The sequence below is a fragment of the Phocoena sinus genome, chromosome 20 (assembly GCF_008692025.1).
Source record: "Phocoena sinus isolate mPhoSin1 chromosome 20, mPhoSin1.pri, whole genome shotgun sequence".
Lineage (NCBI taxonomy): Eukaryota > Metazoa > Chordata > Mammalia > Artiodactyla > Phocoenidae > Phocoena > Phocoena sinus.
The window spans coordinates 36,863,871-36,880,549 of NC_045782.1; the positions used below are offsets into that span (position 1 = coordinate 36,863,871).

The 16,679-nt window shown below is 57.5% G+C and overlaps 1 protein-coding gene across 4 annotated transcripts in view; it reads left to right on the top strand.

Moving 5' to 3' along the window:
- Window positions 1-959: 959 nt before the first annotated feature.
- The window catches only part of ARHGAP23 (Rho GTPase activating protein 23), a 93,938-nt gene continuing 78,218 nt past the window's right edge, over window positions 960-16,679 (top strand). For 3 of the 4 annotated variants that reach the window (XR_004347293.1, XR_004347292.1, XM_032615610.1), the window contains exon 1: window positions 9,244-9,339. Coding sequence is in view for 2 of the 4 variants with exons in the window: in XM_032615610.1 (XP_032471501.1) it covers window positions 9,277-9,339 (63 nt within the window). In the remaining 2 variants the exon portion in view is untranslated. Of the gene's footprint in view, window positions 1,072-9,243; window positions 9,340-16,679 lie in introns of those variants that run through there. The other variant, XM_032615611.1, reaches the window with a different exon arrangement.

Consider the following 16,679-nt stretch of genomic DNA (forward strand, 5'->3'; position numbering starts at 1 on the left):
TTCCCACCCCTGTCCACTCCGGGACTCCATACTCCTGCCCTGGGCAGCATGCCCTCCTCTCACATGCCTGCTCATGTGATAGCCCCCTCGGTGTGGCCCTGCCCTGACATGGGCAGGATAGAGGGGCAGTGGGCAGTCAGGAGCCACCCCTGATGCGGGAGAGGGATCTCAGTGGGGGAGGCGGTCTTTCTGCCACCTCCTTGGCTTTCACCAGAGTTGGTGGCTCCACTGCCCACAAGTCAGGTCCCCAGCTGGCATCTGGAGCTTCAGATGGCCCTTCTCTGGCAGTGGACAAACAGTTCAGCTCCTCCTCCTGCTTGGCACATGCCTGGGGCATGGTACACGGTGGGCGGCAGGAATCTCCATTCCCGCTCCCCACACCCACCCAAGGGCCTCAGAACACATTCGAAGAGAGGCTGAATCCTGGCAACAGGGAGTGGCCCTCCACACCAGCTCCTGTCCTCATGGGGTCACATGGCTCTGAACCCTGCTCACCAGGGTAGGGTCTCCCTATGGTCCAGGTGCTGTGGGTATCTCTGCCCCGCTCTCAGGCAGTCACAGTGGTCTGGGCCATCGGGTCAACTCTGTCACCAAGCTGCTGTGTGACCTTGGGCAAGCCCCTCTGTGGCCCTGTAAAATGCAGGGTGGGGCGCTTCCGACTTTGATAACCTCAGAAATGAAGAGGCTGCCCTTGGAGGGGATCTTCTCGGGACTAACAGTGCCCCCAGGACAGGCAGAACGGTGGGTGTTGGCAGGGATGCGCCCCTGGATGTGTGAGCAGTGTGTATGCATTGTGTATCTGTGTGTGTGAACGCTGTGCCTCTACCCGCGGGTGGGGTGGGGCGGGAGGGGCGGGAGGGGCGGGGCGGGGGCGGGGTCTGTGGGCGAGGCCGGAGCGGGGCGGGGCGGGGCGGGCCGGGTTGGGGGTCTGGGCTGCCTACAGCAGGCGCTCCTTGCGCGCGGCGGCGGCCGGGTGCTGCACCGACTGGGCGCAATGGAGGGGCCACCGCCCCCTGCGCCCCGCCGGGCTGACGCGGCGAGGACTGCATAGCGGGCGGCAGCATGGAGCAGGTCAGCGGGCGCGGGTGCGTGTCGGGGAGGGAAGGGCGGGGGGCGTGAGGACTGGAGGAAGGTGGGTGCGCCGAGAGGGAGGGGGGCCCGCCACCTTGGGAGGGGTTGGGGCTCTGGAGCTCCGGGCGGAGCTCTGGGGAAGGGTTACGGCTGGTGTGACACAGAGCTGGTGAGCGCGCGCGCGCGCGCGCACACACACACACACACACGCACACACACACACGAGTACTCCCCCACCACTGACAAATAGGGAGGCGCTCACCGAGGGCTCACACGCTGCTTCGCTCCCCATCCCCGTTCCAGAAGGAGAGCATTTAGAAGCCCCCCTCCCCACTCGGTAAGGTCCCGGCTCCATCCAGGATCCTAGCAGGCTCTGCATAATGAAGGAGTGACAGAAGGTGGTCGCAAAACTACCGCTGACCCTCCCGGCCGCCCCCACCCTGCGGGACCTAAAGATACAACCGTCCCCCTCCCCCCTATACATCAAGGGGCTTCTCCCAGCCAGCGTCCCCCTCCATTCCCAATTACAGCAGGTGCAGCAACTAATGCCACCATTTCATGGCGGTGAAAACATGGGGTGGGCTGGGCAGCTTCTTCACATGCCCCCCGGATACAGACCTGCAGCCCCAGCCAGGCTCTGGGAGGGCTGTCTTTCACACAGTATCCATCAGAGGAGGTCAGCGTGATGGCCCCCTCAGGTCAGAGCACCTCACTCCCTCCACAGAGCTTAGCAAATCCTGGACAAGAGGGGCTGGTCCTCTTAAGTAAGTGGGGGGCCCTCTATCCTGACTTGCAGCCCCCTGTTCTAAGATGGACAGAATCCTGATGTGGGCTGAAGGGAGGGCTGCCTTGCTGCCTTCCTAATCCCGACTCGGTGAGAGGTCTTGGGGTGGGGTCTGGAGTGGAAGGGTTTTCTGTTCCTGGGTGGGTCTTTAAGTGTCCACACTCCCAGGCTCTGCTTAAAGTGGTGGCCTGGGGCCCTGGGCTCTGAGACACCCTCCCCTCTGTGGCAGAGGGGTTCTTGTGTTCCCTGTGATGGTGGTGAGGAGGGGTGTGGGGAAGCGTAGAGGGTGTGGAGTCAGGGGATGGGGTGATCTTAAGTTCTGGGGTGTGAAGAGGGGCTCTGAGGAGTCATGAAGCACTCTGGGCATCTTCCCTGGGCTGGGCGTGATGTTTGGGGAGGGCTGTGGGCTGGTCTAGTCTCCAGGCCTGCTGGGCATCTTGGCTGTTAATTTAAATGGCCAGTGGCAGCTCCCTGGAGCACCAGGCCTGGCAGGGGGAAGGGGACTCCATTCGTCATTCTCTGCTATTGTCATTACTGACTCAACTCCACTCTGAGCACAAAAAAGCAGGGGTTGGGGGGACAGGACTAAAAGCCACTGAACTGCTCACATTACAATAGTTAAATTTATGTTATATGAATTTCACCTCCATTTTTTAAAAAAAGGAGGGGCAGGGCTAGGGGACACCATTACTTTCTGCCTAGAGGACCCTGAACGCATCTCACTGGGCCTGCAGCATGGCCTGAGTTGCTCCTCCATCAGCCTTTCATACTTCTTCTGGGGGTCAGGTGCTTCCCCTTTCGCAGAGGCAGAGCCTGGCTCTCCTGTGCCCTGGCATCGTGGAAGGGAGGACAGACCATGGAGGAGAGTAAGGACATTGGGCTCTTGCCGTGGCCTCATCAGAGGGACACTGGGAGCCCTTGGACATCTGTCCTCTCTGGGCTGCTGTGAAATCCCTGCCAGCTGTGCTGAGCCGTGGCTTTCCAGTCCTTTCTAGGTGTCCTAAGACACCTCTGCTGCGAAGCACAGCAGCCAGCTTGTCCCCTGGACTGTGAGACACCCCACAGCCCACAAGGGGACTCTGATGATCAGCACAACCTCGGAGGTGCTCGCGCTGATGTCAGTGCCTTAAGGCAGCTGCAGCCCTGCCAGCCCCGCGAGTGTCGCCAGCTTTCTGGATGTGCCGGAAGCGTGGTGTGTATGGGGTGCTTCTGAAATCAGAGCTTCTTTCACCACACCAGGGGAAGCTCCTATTTTAAGTTTCCCTTGTGCCCAACCCTCTTGTAAAGCAAAGAATCCTTTTATAGTGCAAGGACCGCCCTGATGTGTCTGTTTGGTATGTGTGGATTTTGGCATGTAGGGTTTCCTTAAAGGGGAGCACGCCTGGAATCTCTCACAGGGGCTGGAATTGCCGGGCGGGGTGGGTGCCAAGACTGAAGGGCTTGCCCCCCTGTGGTCAGTGCCCTGCCCCTCTTTTCTCTCCATTTAACTCCCCTCACTCCCTCCCAGGGTTGGCTCAGGGCCAGACAGAGGAGCGGGGAGCAGCTGCTGGGGATTTCCAGAGCTTCCAGGGGGCGGTGGGAGCCACCCCTCCCCTCCTCCTTTCTCCCCTCCCCTCTGTTCCTCCCCTCCCTCCTTCTGTGCTCTGCTTCTAGGTTCCCCTCCTCTCTCCTCCTCTCCCCACCCCCACCCTCCCAGAAGGGCAGGGAGACAGGGAGGAGAGTGGAGCCGTCCCTCCTCCATGCAGGGATTTGCAGGGGCCAGGTAGAGCGAGGCAGGGTCTGAGGGCCTGTGGCAGAAGCAGGGCTGCAGGCCAGTTGCTGGCAGAATTTAAAAGCCCTCCCAAAGAATGATGAATTTAGCATCCTGGAGATGGAAGGGGCTACATGGCCTAGCTCCTCCCAGAGGGGTCGTGCTTCATAGAAAGAGTAAGGGCTTAGTGTCAGACCTCAGCAAAATTACTTAACCTCTCTGAGCCCGTTTCCTCATTTATGTAATGAGGCTAATAATACCTACCTTACAGTGTTGTCATGGGGAGTAATGTTTGTAAAGAAATAATGTTTGTAAAGAGCTCGGCACATAGTAGGTGCTCAACACATTTTAATTCCTTTCCCTTCCATCCTGGTGTTTTCAAGCCCCTGCTAGGTGATGTCACGGTCGTCATAAGTCATCTCTTAGTCTTGCACACGCGCTCATATACACACAGTCCTCACCACCAGCTCTTCAACTGCCCGGTGTCACACAGTGGAGAGCCCTCGGGGCTGAGACCCCAGCCTAAAACCTCTTCCTCTTCCCCAACCATGACATACGTTTCCCAACATGACTCCCCTGAGGGGCCGCCAGTTGCAAGCGGCAGGGGTGGGGCATCTTTCATCCACCCCCTGTCCTGATACCAGGGTTTCGCTGGGTGTGGCTTGCTTGCCCTGCCGCCAGCCCAGGGAAGCTGCAGCCTCTCTCTCCACCCCAAGTCAGCTGTCCAAAGGTTGCTGGGCTGGGGCCCCAGCTGTTTGGCAGGTTGCCAATGCCTCTCAGCCCTCGGGCCAGGGGGGCTGTACCCCCCTCCTCGAGGTGTGTTCAGGTGGGATCCCTCTTATCCAGGATTCCTCAGGGACCTGGCAGCAGGGATGAGGGTAGAGACTGGCATGATCTCGAGTGGACTGTTGCCCCACCCTACACCATTCAAGGAGCTTGATGAGGTCTGAGGTCCCCTCTCTGTGATGCCTGGGGCTCTGCCAGACCCAGGCCCCACCCCTTCCCTAGCTCTCAGTCTTCAGGCCTCCTTTCTCTGCCACCTGCCTGTTAAGGGTCTTCAAGGTCTAGGTCAAACACTACCTCCCAAGGCCCCTGCCTTCTCCTCTCATTATGGAAGGCTCCCTTCTGCTTTGCTCGATGCTCTGCTTGTAGCACCATCATGGCACCATCCCAGCCATCCTTTGCTGTGCTTGTTGCCCTCCCTGGAATATGAGCTTTTTAAGGACAAGCACATCACCTGGTTCATTCCCCACTACCCAACAGAGCAGTTTGCACGTACACAGCACTCAATAAATGTCTTTGGACTTGACTGAACTGGGCTACCACCTGCTTTGGAAATGAAGGTTCAGGTGGGCATGGGTTGCTTCGAGGGGACGAGCAGAGGATCTGGGGGCTGAAAGCCAAAGGAACAAGAACAAGTCAGGTCTCTCCTCAGCCCTTCCCTCTAGTCCTGCCCTCCTGCCCTTCTCCACCAGGGGGCGCTCTTTCCCCTTCAATGGAAGGGCGGGCAGCTACTACCAGGTTTATGGTCACCAGCCCTGTAACCCGCCTTTCACCCATTCCTTTATCATTATCAAACGTGAGCCCTCAGTTGGAGACTGGCAGAGGAGGCCTATTGTCTTCATCTACAGAGAATGAAACTGAGGTTCAGAGAATATACTTTTCCTCAAAGACATTCAGCTACTAGGTGGGCGGCATGGGAACCTCAGCCCCGGTCTTTGGACTCTTGGTTCAGGGCTCCTTGATGACACTGTACAACCCCTTGCTGGCTCCTGGCCCAGGCCTGATCCTGACCCTGGACTGCTCTGGGCTGGGGACTCCCTGCCCTCCCCCCATGCTCCCCTGCTGGCCCTACCTGGCTCTGGGGAAGGCGGGTTCTTCCTCTGGCACGACTCTGGGCTCGTTTTCCTCTACTCCACTCATCACCCCCTCAGGCTCTCTCCCTTGGCTTCTCCTCCACAACCAAAAAGGCTGCTCAAGTGTCCCCCACCCAAATGGAGCCATGCCTCACCCCGACTCACCTGTGCTGTCCGGCTGGCCCTTCCCGGTAACTGTCTCAGCGGCCCAATTCCATTTCACCACCCTCCCTTTTTCACCACCACTCCCCCCCTTTTTTTTTTATTTCTTCACCCTTGATGCTCTTCCTCACTGCACAGTCTGGCCTCCACTCTACCCGTCCCCTGCCTGACACAGTGCCACTTCCTCTGGCTCTCTCTCCTCAGTCCTCCTTGCTGCCTCTTCCTTCCTCACCTGCCCCGAAAGGTGAGTGCCCTTGGGTCCCATCCTACATCTGGTCTCTGCTCTGCGCTGTCCCTGGAGAATCTGAACCACACTCCTGATCCACCGATGACTTCCAAAGCCATTCTCTAGCTCAGGCCTCTCTTCAGGGAGGTGGACCCAGGGTTCGAGCTGCCAATCACTACTCAACCAGCAACACAGCCTGCAGGTTTCAGTGTGTGGACTCTGGAACCCAAAGGCTGTGGGTTCAAATCCTGCATGGCCTTGGGTAAGACACTCAAGCCCTCCGGGCCTCAGTGTCCTTATCCGTAAATGAGGATTATAATATCTGTTTCACAGCTCCTTCGTAAGGCTAATTTGGAATAATGTATACAAAGGATTACTTAGCTCAGTGCCTGGCATGTCCCTTCTCCCTGAGAACACTCCAGACAACTCGTCTACCTAATATTCTGAGCGAGAAACCTTGGAGTTGTTCTAGACTCTTCCATTTCCTTCCCACAACTCCCATTTGGTCAACAAGATCCGGGGGCCTCTGATGATTGGTGCCCCCTGCCCAGGTGCAGGGCCCCCCCACCTGGCCGCCCACCCCTGGCTCCTTGCTGCCCTCCGTGTTCTCTTCCATGTCTCGCCACAGTGGCCATGGCACATCTCCGCTTAAATCCCTGCCCGAAGCCAGGCTAGAATCTAAGTGCCTCAGGCACAGTCACTCCACTGTAACATCCCCACCCGCATTCCCTTCCTCATCCCTCCATGCTTCCTGCCCACGGACCTTCCGCTTGGCTCCAGCCACACTGCTAGAGTCTGCTCTCTCCTGCCTCCCTGCCTCGGTCCATGATAGTCTTTCTCCCTGGAGTGTTTCTCCCCCCATTGCCCACCTCACCCCATCCCATCCATGACACCCTCAAAAGATCACGGTCACCTGCTTCTGGAAGAATTCCTCTGCTTCTCCAGCCTCCCATGGCTCCTTTTCTGGGATCTCAGGACCCCTCAAGGGAAGGAGTTAAGCCTTATCTCCTATCCCCAGGGGCAACCTCCACTCTCCCACCCGTGGTATATCAGGACTCCCAATAAACATTTGTGAATGAAGGAAGGTGATTGGGCTGGGAGAGGAATTTAGAAAGAGGGGGAGTATAAAGAGGGTCCTCAGTGAGGGACACCCTCCATCCCATGTTGGGTTTCACTGCCCTAATCCCCAGAGAAGGAGTGTGCCAGGAATAGAGTGGGTTTGGGGGGCGTGGATGGTGGGATGCAGGGAATGAGACACAGACGTCAGAGGGGTTGGGGAGCCAGGATGGAAAGGAAGAATGAAAGAGGTGCTGGAGAAGGTGGATGGGGGAGGGCCGTGACAGGATGGGGGTGCAGGTCAAGGTGCAGGAAGAGGTGGGAAGGGCAGCAGGGTGGGGGAAGAGCGCACTTTCTGGGAAGTGGGAGGGGATGGGGGAGGTGAGTGCAGTGCATTGTGGAGGGAGGAATTGCCTGCCGGCCAGTGTGAGCTCATTTCCTCTCACCGCCTCCTGCAGTGTCTAAGGGCATCAGGCTCTGGAAAAAGTGAGCCGGGGCACCCCAGAGGCCACCACCCTCCTCCCCTTCCCCACTCAGTCCAGTCTGGATCTCAGATGCCACCACTCCCCCCTTACACATTTGTTTTGAGAGGAAAGGATCCCTGAGCCGGGGTGGCAGCAAGCCTTGGACTGTTGGAGCCACAGGGCAGAAAGAGTCAGACAGAGGGACCTGGTTTAAGATTAAGCAAGAAAAAAAAAAAAAAGATTAAGCAAGAAAATACAGGCAGTATGATGGATTACCGTTAGATAGCAGGAAGGACTTCTCAGAAGTGGGGCATAATTCTGGCTGCACATGACCTTGATGAAGAGAGATGGGGAAGGAAGGAGTCCTTAACTGCCCTTCCATTATTACAAAAGCATCCCTTTCCATTGACTTCCAGGGAATTTAAAGTAAATTAAATAAAACATAAGATTTAAAAACAAGTCAATATCTCCTTCCTCATGTTTACCGGAGTAAGGATGTTCTAGTAGGTGTCTGGGCCATACTGCCCCCTGCAGGGCCTGACTCCCTGATCCTGAGGGGTCCAGGACTTGGGGCTGATCGACTCTCAGGAGTCGGGATGGTGGCGGTGGTGAAGCAAAGAGGTTTTATGAGGCTCACTGCCCCAGAGTGGGTGGGCCATTTCAGCAGGCAGAGTCGGTCTTCCCACTTTCATTGCCTGCCTTGCCCAAATCATATTCCTATTTATCTATGGTCTCTGCCTTCCTTTCTTCACAATCTGGGTGAAGGAATGCAGGAGCCCTTAAAAACTACAACAAGGCAAGGGAAAGAGGTAAGCATAGCCTGTAAAAAATAGGAGGTAGGAAGGATGTTAGGTAGATAGCAGAAAGAACTTTCCAGCAGAAACTAAGGACTGAGACACTGCCCCTTCCTGGATCATCAGGGGATGGGCTGCAGGGGGCCCTGCGTGGGGGCAGGGAAATGAGAAGTTGACTCAGGACCCCGATGGTTCTTTGGGTCCAGCTCAGAGTGAAGCTGGGGAGGGAGGCTGTGGGAGCTTGTGATTGGGAGGTCTGGAGGGTCTCTGCTCTTACTGTCACCCACTGCAGAGTGGGTCTGTGGGCTGTCTAGAGGCCTGAGCCACAGGCTGGCTGAGTGGGGGTCTGAAGGGCTGGGGCACCTGCCTCTCTCATACAGCCTGCATGGGATCCTGGGCTGAGACGCTGCCTGGGAGGGGTGTCCCAGATTAAGGGGCATGAAGCCCCTGAAAGTTCCCCTGTTACCCTCGTCGTCCTCCCCCTCCCCCTTGGGTATAGCCATCTCTGCCCTTGTCTCAGCTTCCGTGAGTCTCTGGATGGAAGGCTCCCTAAGCCTTTTTTCTGTCTCTCCCTCTCTTCCAACCTGGGTCTCTTCATCTTTGTCTTTGATTTTCTCTGCCTTTTTCTACTCTGTCTCTGTCGTGTCCCTGCCTCTCTCATGCTTTCTGGGTCTCTCCGTCTCTGTTTCTGACTACCTCTGTCTGGCTGTGTTTCTCTCTGCTTTCCTTTCCCTTCCTTCCTCCCTCCCTCCCTCCTCCGTGCTAGTTCTGTGTTCTGTGCCGTTGTCCTCTTTCCTCGGCCGGCCCGGATCACCGTCTATCTGGGCTGGTCCCCTGGAGGCCGGCCCAAACCCTCTCTAAGCCCATCTCTCTTCCGCTGGCTGTGTTCTGCCCCCTATCTCCGCTGCCAGCGCCAACCCCTGCCTCAGCCCTCTGTACCAGTCTGCTACCCTAACAAGAGGCAGAGGGTGCGCCCCGCCAGGAGCGCAGGAGGAGGAGCGAAGAGACGCTCCACCCCTCCGCGTTCGGTCCCGCCCCTCCGGCCCCGCCCCTCCCTGGTCCCTGCCCGCGCCCCCAGCAGTGCCCTGGCAGCAGAGCCGCAGCTGCCGCCCGATGAATGGAGTCGCCTTCTGCCTGGTCGGGATCCCGCCCCGCCCGGAGCCCCGGCCCCCCAAGGTGAGGATGCTGAGCCAGGGGAGGGGGCGGATCCAGGTGCTAACGGGAAGCTGGTAGCTGGGGCCGGGGTCGCTGCGCCTCCGCTCGGCGGGCACAGCCTGGGGCGCACGGCGCGGGCACCACGGGCATGGCTGCAGGGAACATCGGCTGGTGGCCGGGGAAGGGGCCGGAGCGCGAGCTGCCCTGGGCAGGGGGCGGGAAGGAAGAAGGCAGGCAGGGGGCCGGGGCTAGCACGGGGCTGCCAGGGCCGGGGGCACCGACCCGGGCGGCGGTGCCAGGCCCCCGGCGGCCGGGCAGCGGGGGCGGGAGGCCCGCGCCTTTTGTCCGGGTTTTCCAGGCGGGGCGCCTGCCGCCGTTTCCTCTGCCCGAGTTTTCGTTTTCCGTTGGCGAGGCCCCGGCACAGCTGGAGGGAGAGGGAGTGGGGGAGGGGTTCCCGGAGCGGGATGTCCTTGGCCACTGTGGCCGGACACCCCCTCCCTGCGCCACACTCCCCCCGCTGCCGGGCCGGACCGCCCGACGAGCTGTCCGGCGCGGGTCCACCGCCCCCCACCCCGGGGAAGAGAAACAGGCCGGGGACCCCTGGTCTTGCAGGCGCAGCTGCCCTCGCCTCTGCCCTCTCGGAGCTGGCTGTGGGTGGGTCTGGGCACGGGGTGCCAGGGGCATTACTCAGCGCTGGACTGCTTTGCTTGGGTTCTTTCATCTGCCGGCTGCTGAGGCTGGGGAGGGCCAGTAGGGGCCTCCGGGCCCCACTGGGGCCAGCACCCTGCCTCTGAGCCTGACTGCCCTGTCCCACTGGAGCGCCCCAACATGCACTCCACCCCTTTCCAAGTCGAAGGGTTGAACACTGTTAGGCCAGTCATTTTCTGAGCTTGAAAAAGAAGTTTCCTGGGGGTCCAGGTTGGGATCAAGACCTGGGCTGAGAAGCTCTCTTCCTCTTTTGATGGGGCTGGAGGATTTAGGGCCATTCCTCCCCAACCATCCCCTCAGTGTTGGAGCTGGGGTCTGGTGCTTTGCAAACTCTGAGACTGGTGTGTATCTCAGGAGCTGGATGTAGGCACAGTTCTCCCTTGGTCTGCATCTCTATCCCCTGACTCCCCCTCCACCTTTCAGCCAAAGTGTTTCCAAATTAGAAACTTGAATTTCAGGGTGGACTGGGGATGGAAGTGAATGTCATTATCGTCGAGTTCCTTGGATTCCCACCCCCCCACCCCCCAACACACACACACCAACACCTACTTCATCTCCACCCCCCCTACTATCTCCACCCCCAGCCCCACCCTGTGGCCCAGCTGTGGGAGGGCAGGGAAGGTGTTTGATCCCCTGGGGTTCTCCCCCCCTTGCCAGGGCAACAGCCCCATTCCCCAGAGCGGCTGCTCTCACTAAGATGTGCTCACTGGCCTGCGACTTGAATCTCAATTACATAACCAGTCATTTCGCTTCCAAAGACAGCCCAAAGGCCCTCAGCCCCAGCCTCTTCTTCCACTTGCTCACAAGGTGGTTGGGTCCACCATAGGTTTCTGGGAGCTCCAAGTTCCTGCATCTGAAGCCCCTCCCTCCCCTTGGGAATGATGAGGGCAGTAAATCCTTCAGTGCTGGATTTGAGGGCCTCAAAAGCCCTGGGAGCAGGCAGGGTGGTAAGTATTAGGGTCTGAGACTACACAGCGACGGCGTCAGGTCTAGAAACTGGGTCTTCTGATGGGTCACAGCACAAGATGAAGCTCTAGGGAGGGGAACATTATTAGGAAGGTGCCTTTGGGACACCATGGGGAATGGGGCAGGCTTTTGAGGATCTCAGCTCAAACAGAGAGGGACTGGGCGCTGGGAATAGGCCTTGTGTTTGGGCAGCCTGGATGGGGACCTCTGTGCCCCCGCATCAGGCCAACCCTGAGCTCAGGGGCAAGGGGAGCAGGAGGCCAGTCTGGCCCCCAGGGGTGCCGCATTTTTGGCATGGAGTGGGGGATGAGGGAGGGTGCTGAACAGGGCCGTGCAGTAGTGGGCAGAGGCATTTCTTGCTTCATCCTTTATCGCAGGGATACTTAAGAAGGACTTCATGATGTATCCGATTAAAAGAGAGTCTATAAAGGAGAATGGAATAAGTTACCGAATGAGGGACTGCAATTAGCCATTTGGGAGAACTTCTAGGGAGAGGCTTACAAGCTGCAGCATCCCAGGCGAGCCTGGAGCATCACACAGGGAAGTTTCCTCCAGTATAGTGGGTTAGATAGGTAGATTCCTGTAATGTTGGATTCCAGTGTAGAAATCTGGAGAGATTCGTGGGAGATGCAAATATACTCAAATTAGCATATATATTAGTGCCTGAAAAAAATGTGTTTTAAGGATGGAGAATTGCTCTAATAGTAGAGCTGATAGCTAAGACATAGATAGCAATTACTCTAGGCCAGGATTTATATGTTACCTCATTCAATTCTCACAAAACCACCATGACGTGGGTGCCGTTATTATCCTCATTTTTCAGTTGAGGACACTGAGGCACAGAGAGCCAATAGCTTGGCCAAAATCACATCGCTAACTAGTGGCAGAGCCAGGGTGGGAACCCAGCAGTCTGGCTCAAGTTCATGGTCTCACTCCACTACCCTGCTTTTCATGACCTGCCTTGTCTGCTGTCACTCTCACCCTGAATCTGGGTCTGTCTTGGATACAGGCCAAGATCAAGGTCAACCTCTTGCTGGATTGGAGCTTGGTTGCTTTCAGCTGGGACACGGATGGCGACAAGAGGTCTCAGGGTGGCAAAGCCTCAGGTGTCCATCCATGGTTGGTGGGTGGGGAATCAGCTCATTTACTCCACCAACCCCCCATCCCGCCCTATGCTAGCCCACCGCACTTGGGCTGTGGCTTGGTTCATTGGTGTTTTCCTTCCAAAGGGGCATCAGCCCTGCTCTATTGGCTGCAGGGGTTCAAAGGTGAGATATTGGCTTGGTCAGGGATTTGGACAAAGCCTGGTTTTAATTATCCTGCTCTCTCTCCCTCCCCAGAGAGAGCCATGAATAGGGCCTGTGGGAGCTGGCTCTGCCTTTCCCCTAGTACCCTCCATCCCCTTCAAACAACCCGCCTTTAGATCCAGGCCTCCCTCTTTCATGTGAAATTGCACCAGCTCATCAGCAGGGCAGTGCCTGTCAGTACCAGGCAGGCATCTCCTCTTCACTGCCTCAGTGAGACGACAGGCTGGGATGGCCTTGGGACTGGACTCTGGGGCGAGTTTAAAGCTCTATGGGGGTGGAGTCTATTCATCATCTGTCAGAGTGGGTCAGGACCAGAGGGGTCATCTTGTCCAACAGTGGGGAACCTGAGGCCAGAGAGTGGCCAAGGTCAGATAGGCCGGGAGTGGTGGACGTGAACCCAGGGCTTCTGCCTCCCGGGCTCCCAGGCCATGCCTTTCCCCACACAGTTCTGTCCCAGGTGCCCCCCTCCAGTGCAGCGTTCTGAGATTAGGCCCCAGGAAAGGAAAAGGAGGGCAGGGAGGAGCAGGGACAAGTGGACAATGTGTCCCATTCATCTCTGTGTCCCCAGTGGCCGGCACAGTGCCTGGCACAGAGCGGCCCTCCATAAATGTTTGTGAAGTGCAGGCTGGGAGCAGCCCCTCCCCTGGCCTCGTGGGTGCCCCGTGCCCAGCTCTGCTCCAGCATTGTGATGCTTGGCCTACACATCAGTCTCCCCTGCCGGACTGGGAAAATAATCATAGCAACTGCTTCCACAGTGCTGACCACTGGGTACATTATTCCTATCCATTTGACAGATGAAGAAACTGGCACAAAGAATCACGTGGCTTCCCGAGGTCACACAGCTAGTCAGTGGCCGAGCCAGGGAGTTGACCGTGCTTATTCCAAGCAGCCCCAGAGGTGTCATGTTTATCTTGGTATCCACGGAGCCTGGTATGCAGCCAGTACTCTGAGAATGTTTGTTGACTGACTGACTCACTGACTCACTGACAGTATATGGAAGAATCACAGAATCCTGTAATCCTTTGGAAGTAGCTGGGTTGGAGTCTTGGGAAAGTAGCCTAGAGGAGCATCATTTTGTTATCTGTGCCAGGAGTGCCTGAGCCAAACCTAGAGAGGAAAGGAAAGCTCACCCAGGGGAATTCCCTGGCGGTCCAGTGGTTAGGACTCTGTGCCCTCACAGCAGGGGCCATGGGTTCCATCCCTGATCGGGGAATTAAGATCCCGCAAGCCGCGTGGGCCCCTCAGCTTTCTGACTTCTCTCTTGCTCCCACTCCCTCCCTTTCTCCTGCAGAGTCCCAAGGGGATGGCGCTGAGCAATGGGCAGGTGGGAAAAGACGACAGGTTGGATTAAAGATGTCTGTTCCTTTTTCATCTCTCTGGCCCTGAGATGTTCAGCCCAATGCATCACCTTTGTGGAAGATCCTGTGCCTTTCAAGTTGGAGGGTGGACGGAGTGTCAGGTTTGGGACAGGGCCTGTCGTAGTTATCAATTCTCCATCTCTCACCTCCAGTCCTAAACCTGAGTCCCAAGGTCACCTCCTCCAGCCTTCTCAAACCTGTGTACCCCTAGGCGGGTGACCTCTTCCCCTCTGCCTCCCCCTGCTCCCCACTGGCTGGGTCTGTCTCTATCCCCAGGCCACACTTCATCTGCTGACAAAGGCTGGTAGGAGCTAACTAGGAAAAAAGAAGTGTGGTGGGTGTGGTCTGCCTTCTCATATCAGCAAGCAACCTCGGGAGATGAGAGGCCCAGGCCTGGCACGGCTCCTGGTACATTGGGAGGCACATTGGGTGTCTAGGCCCTGCCTTCAGCCTGAGGGGGTTCAAATTTCAGCTTTACCCCTTATTCACTATGTGACCTTGGCCAAGTTACTTAGTTGTTTTTAGCCTCCATTTTCTTATCCCTGAAATAATCCCTCAAAATTGTTGAGAGGATTAAATGAGGTGATACAGGTAAACTGGCTGACATTTGGTAATCTCAGCTATTAGCAGCAACTGGATGGAAATGAAAACAACACAATTTGGGCTCAATAAAGAGAACCCTTTATGGTCGGAGTAATCTGAAGAGCTGTCCCTGGAGGTAATGAGGCCCCTGTCAGTGGAGGTGAGCAAGCACAGACTAGACTAGAGAGAATTCAGGCGTTGGGTGAGGGGTTGACGTAGAAAACCTTAAGGACCCTGCTTTGGGATCAGCACCCTGTGGTAGGAAATTAGAGGAGCAGCTGAGACTTGGTTCCCGCTGTTGGGAACTGGGGAGCGGAGTGAGAGGCTGGCTGCTGTGGTTTGGGCTATGAGGCTCCTCTGAGGAGAGGGAGTCCTGAGAGGCTGCCTGGAGGAGGCCTGGAAGGATGGGCATGGTTCTGATGGGTGGGAGAAGCGGGGAGGCCACTGCAGGCCAGGAAGGGCTTGGTGGCTGAGGGGCGGTGCGACGCCTGGACCACTGGCTCTGAAGTCAGCCCAAGGCTGCCTCCACATCCTGGCTGCCCAGAGGGGTTGGGTGTATGGTGGGGGTGGGGAACTGGTAGCTCCCTGACCCCCCACCCCCCAGACTCTCCTGGACGAGGGGCCAGGGCTACTCCCTGTGGCAAAGAGCTGGGGCCTGTAAGGAACAGAACTGTGGAAAGAAAGACTTCTTATGCCCAGTGCATTTGGGGGCGTCTGGGGGTCGGGGGAACAGTGGGTCCTTTGTCCCCAGCCACCGGGAAGCTGGCCGAGCAGCCAGCCCTGGGTCTGGCTGGGCCCTCGGCAGGCAGGTCCTCTTTGAAGTGACCCTTTCAAAGCTCAGCCTGAATCCCTGGGAGAAGAGAACTTGGGGCGGAGCATGGGGATGACGGAGACCCACAAGCCAAGGATGGAAACAGACCCAGGACTGGCCCCTTTGGTGGGAGGGCTGGGGGGAGGTGTGTGGGCCGGAGGAATGTGGTCAGGACAGGGGGACATGTGGGAGCCATGTGGGAGGACAACCACTCCAGGGTCTCGGCCCCCAAGTGAGGGTTAATTAGGGAAGGACAGAGTTCATTCTGGCCTGGTTTCCAACAGTCCCTGGCTTGACTTATCTCTGACTCTGGGCTCCTAAATCCACAGCTTTTTCCTTTTTAATTTCCTCAAAGAGTGTGAGAGCTCCTTGGAGAGAATTGGGTGTAGACGCAGGACTCAGAGGCCTCGGTAGGAGGGAGGGGTGGAGATCTGGGCTAGCCTGAGAGCCCGGAGAGGCAGGAAGGGGAGGCTGCAGTGCAGACCCCTGCCCTCCACCACAGAGTTTCCACCATTCTCCAAAAGAGAGCGAGGGAGTGGGGAGAGATGCCCCTGAGAAAGGGAACATCTTTGTAAGTTTTAGCTGGACAGATATTGGAGACCATCCCCTCCCCTGCCTCCCCACTTGGCTCAAAGGGAAACTGAGGCCTAGAGAAAGGCCAAGGCCAAGGGACTAGAAGCAGAGGGGAAGGGACAGGCAAAAGTGGGAGGAAGAGGGAGGTTGGACGCCAGGTGAGAAGTGGGTTCAGGCTGCTGAGTTCTAATCCGAGGGTAGTGGAGAAGTACCCATGGTCTCTCCAGCCCTGACCTGCTGTGATTCCATGAACCGGGGGAAAGGAAGGGGCGAATTTCTGTTGGCAGTTTTTTTGGACTGAGCAGTGGACCGTGAAGCCTTCGGCAGCCCAGGTGAGACCCCTACCCCACCCTGGGGCTGTTTTCTGGTTCATGCCCCGCATCCCCACCTTCCCCTGGCACCACGGCACTCTCTGTACTTGGGAAGATTCTTCCAAATCTCCCTTTCCTCTTCCGAGGGTATGGCCCCTGGTTCCTCCCCAAGAGAGGGAGGAGGGAGCTGAGCACCCAGGCCGTGACTGGGGGGCTGCAGGCAGTTCTGGTACTTTCCTGTATCTTGCACTGGCATCCGAGGAGCTGAGCCCTCATTTGGCATCGTGCCCCATCTCTGCCCTGCAGCACCTGGTGTGGGTGAGGGGATAAGGGGGCAGCTGAGGTTGGACCCAGAGCCCAGGAGGGGTTGGGATGTCTGCAAGAGGGGAGAGTGGGAGCCAGGAAATGGGGGTCACACAACAAGGCCAGGACTGCTGGTGGGATGAGAAACAGGGCCCTCTTCCTTTCGAACTGGGACCTTTTCCTCCTCCAGTGGCTCCCAGGTGCTGTCGTCCCCACAGTGCTAGGGAAAGCATTATCCGAGACTGGGTGTGGCCCGGGGCTCTGAGGACATTCCCAGGCCTGGCTTGTGTGAGAGTGTCCTCTCCCTAATTATAGCCTGGGGCAGGAGAAGGCCCTGACTCCAGAAACTGGAGGCTCAGTGCCTGGGAAAATCAGGCAGTGGCTAGATTTTCATGCCAACCATACTTTGTTCATTTGGTGACCATTTCCTCTGTGCCTTCTG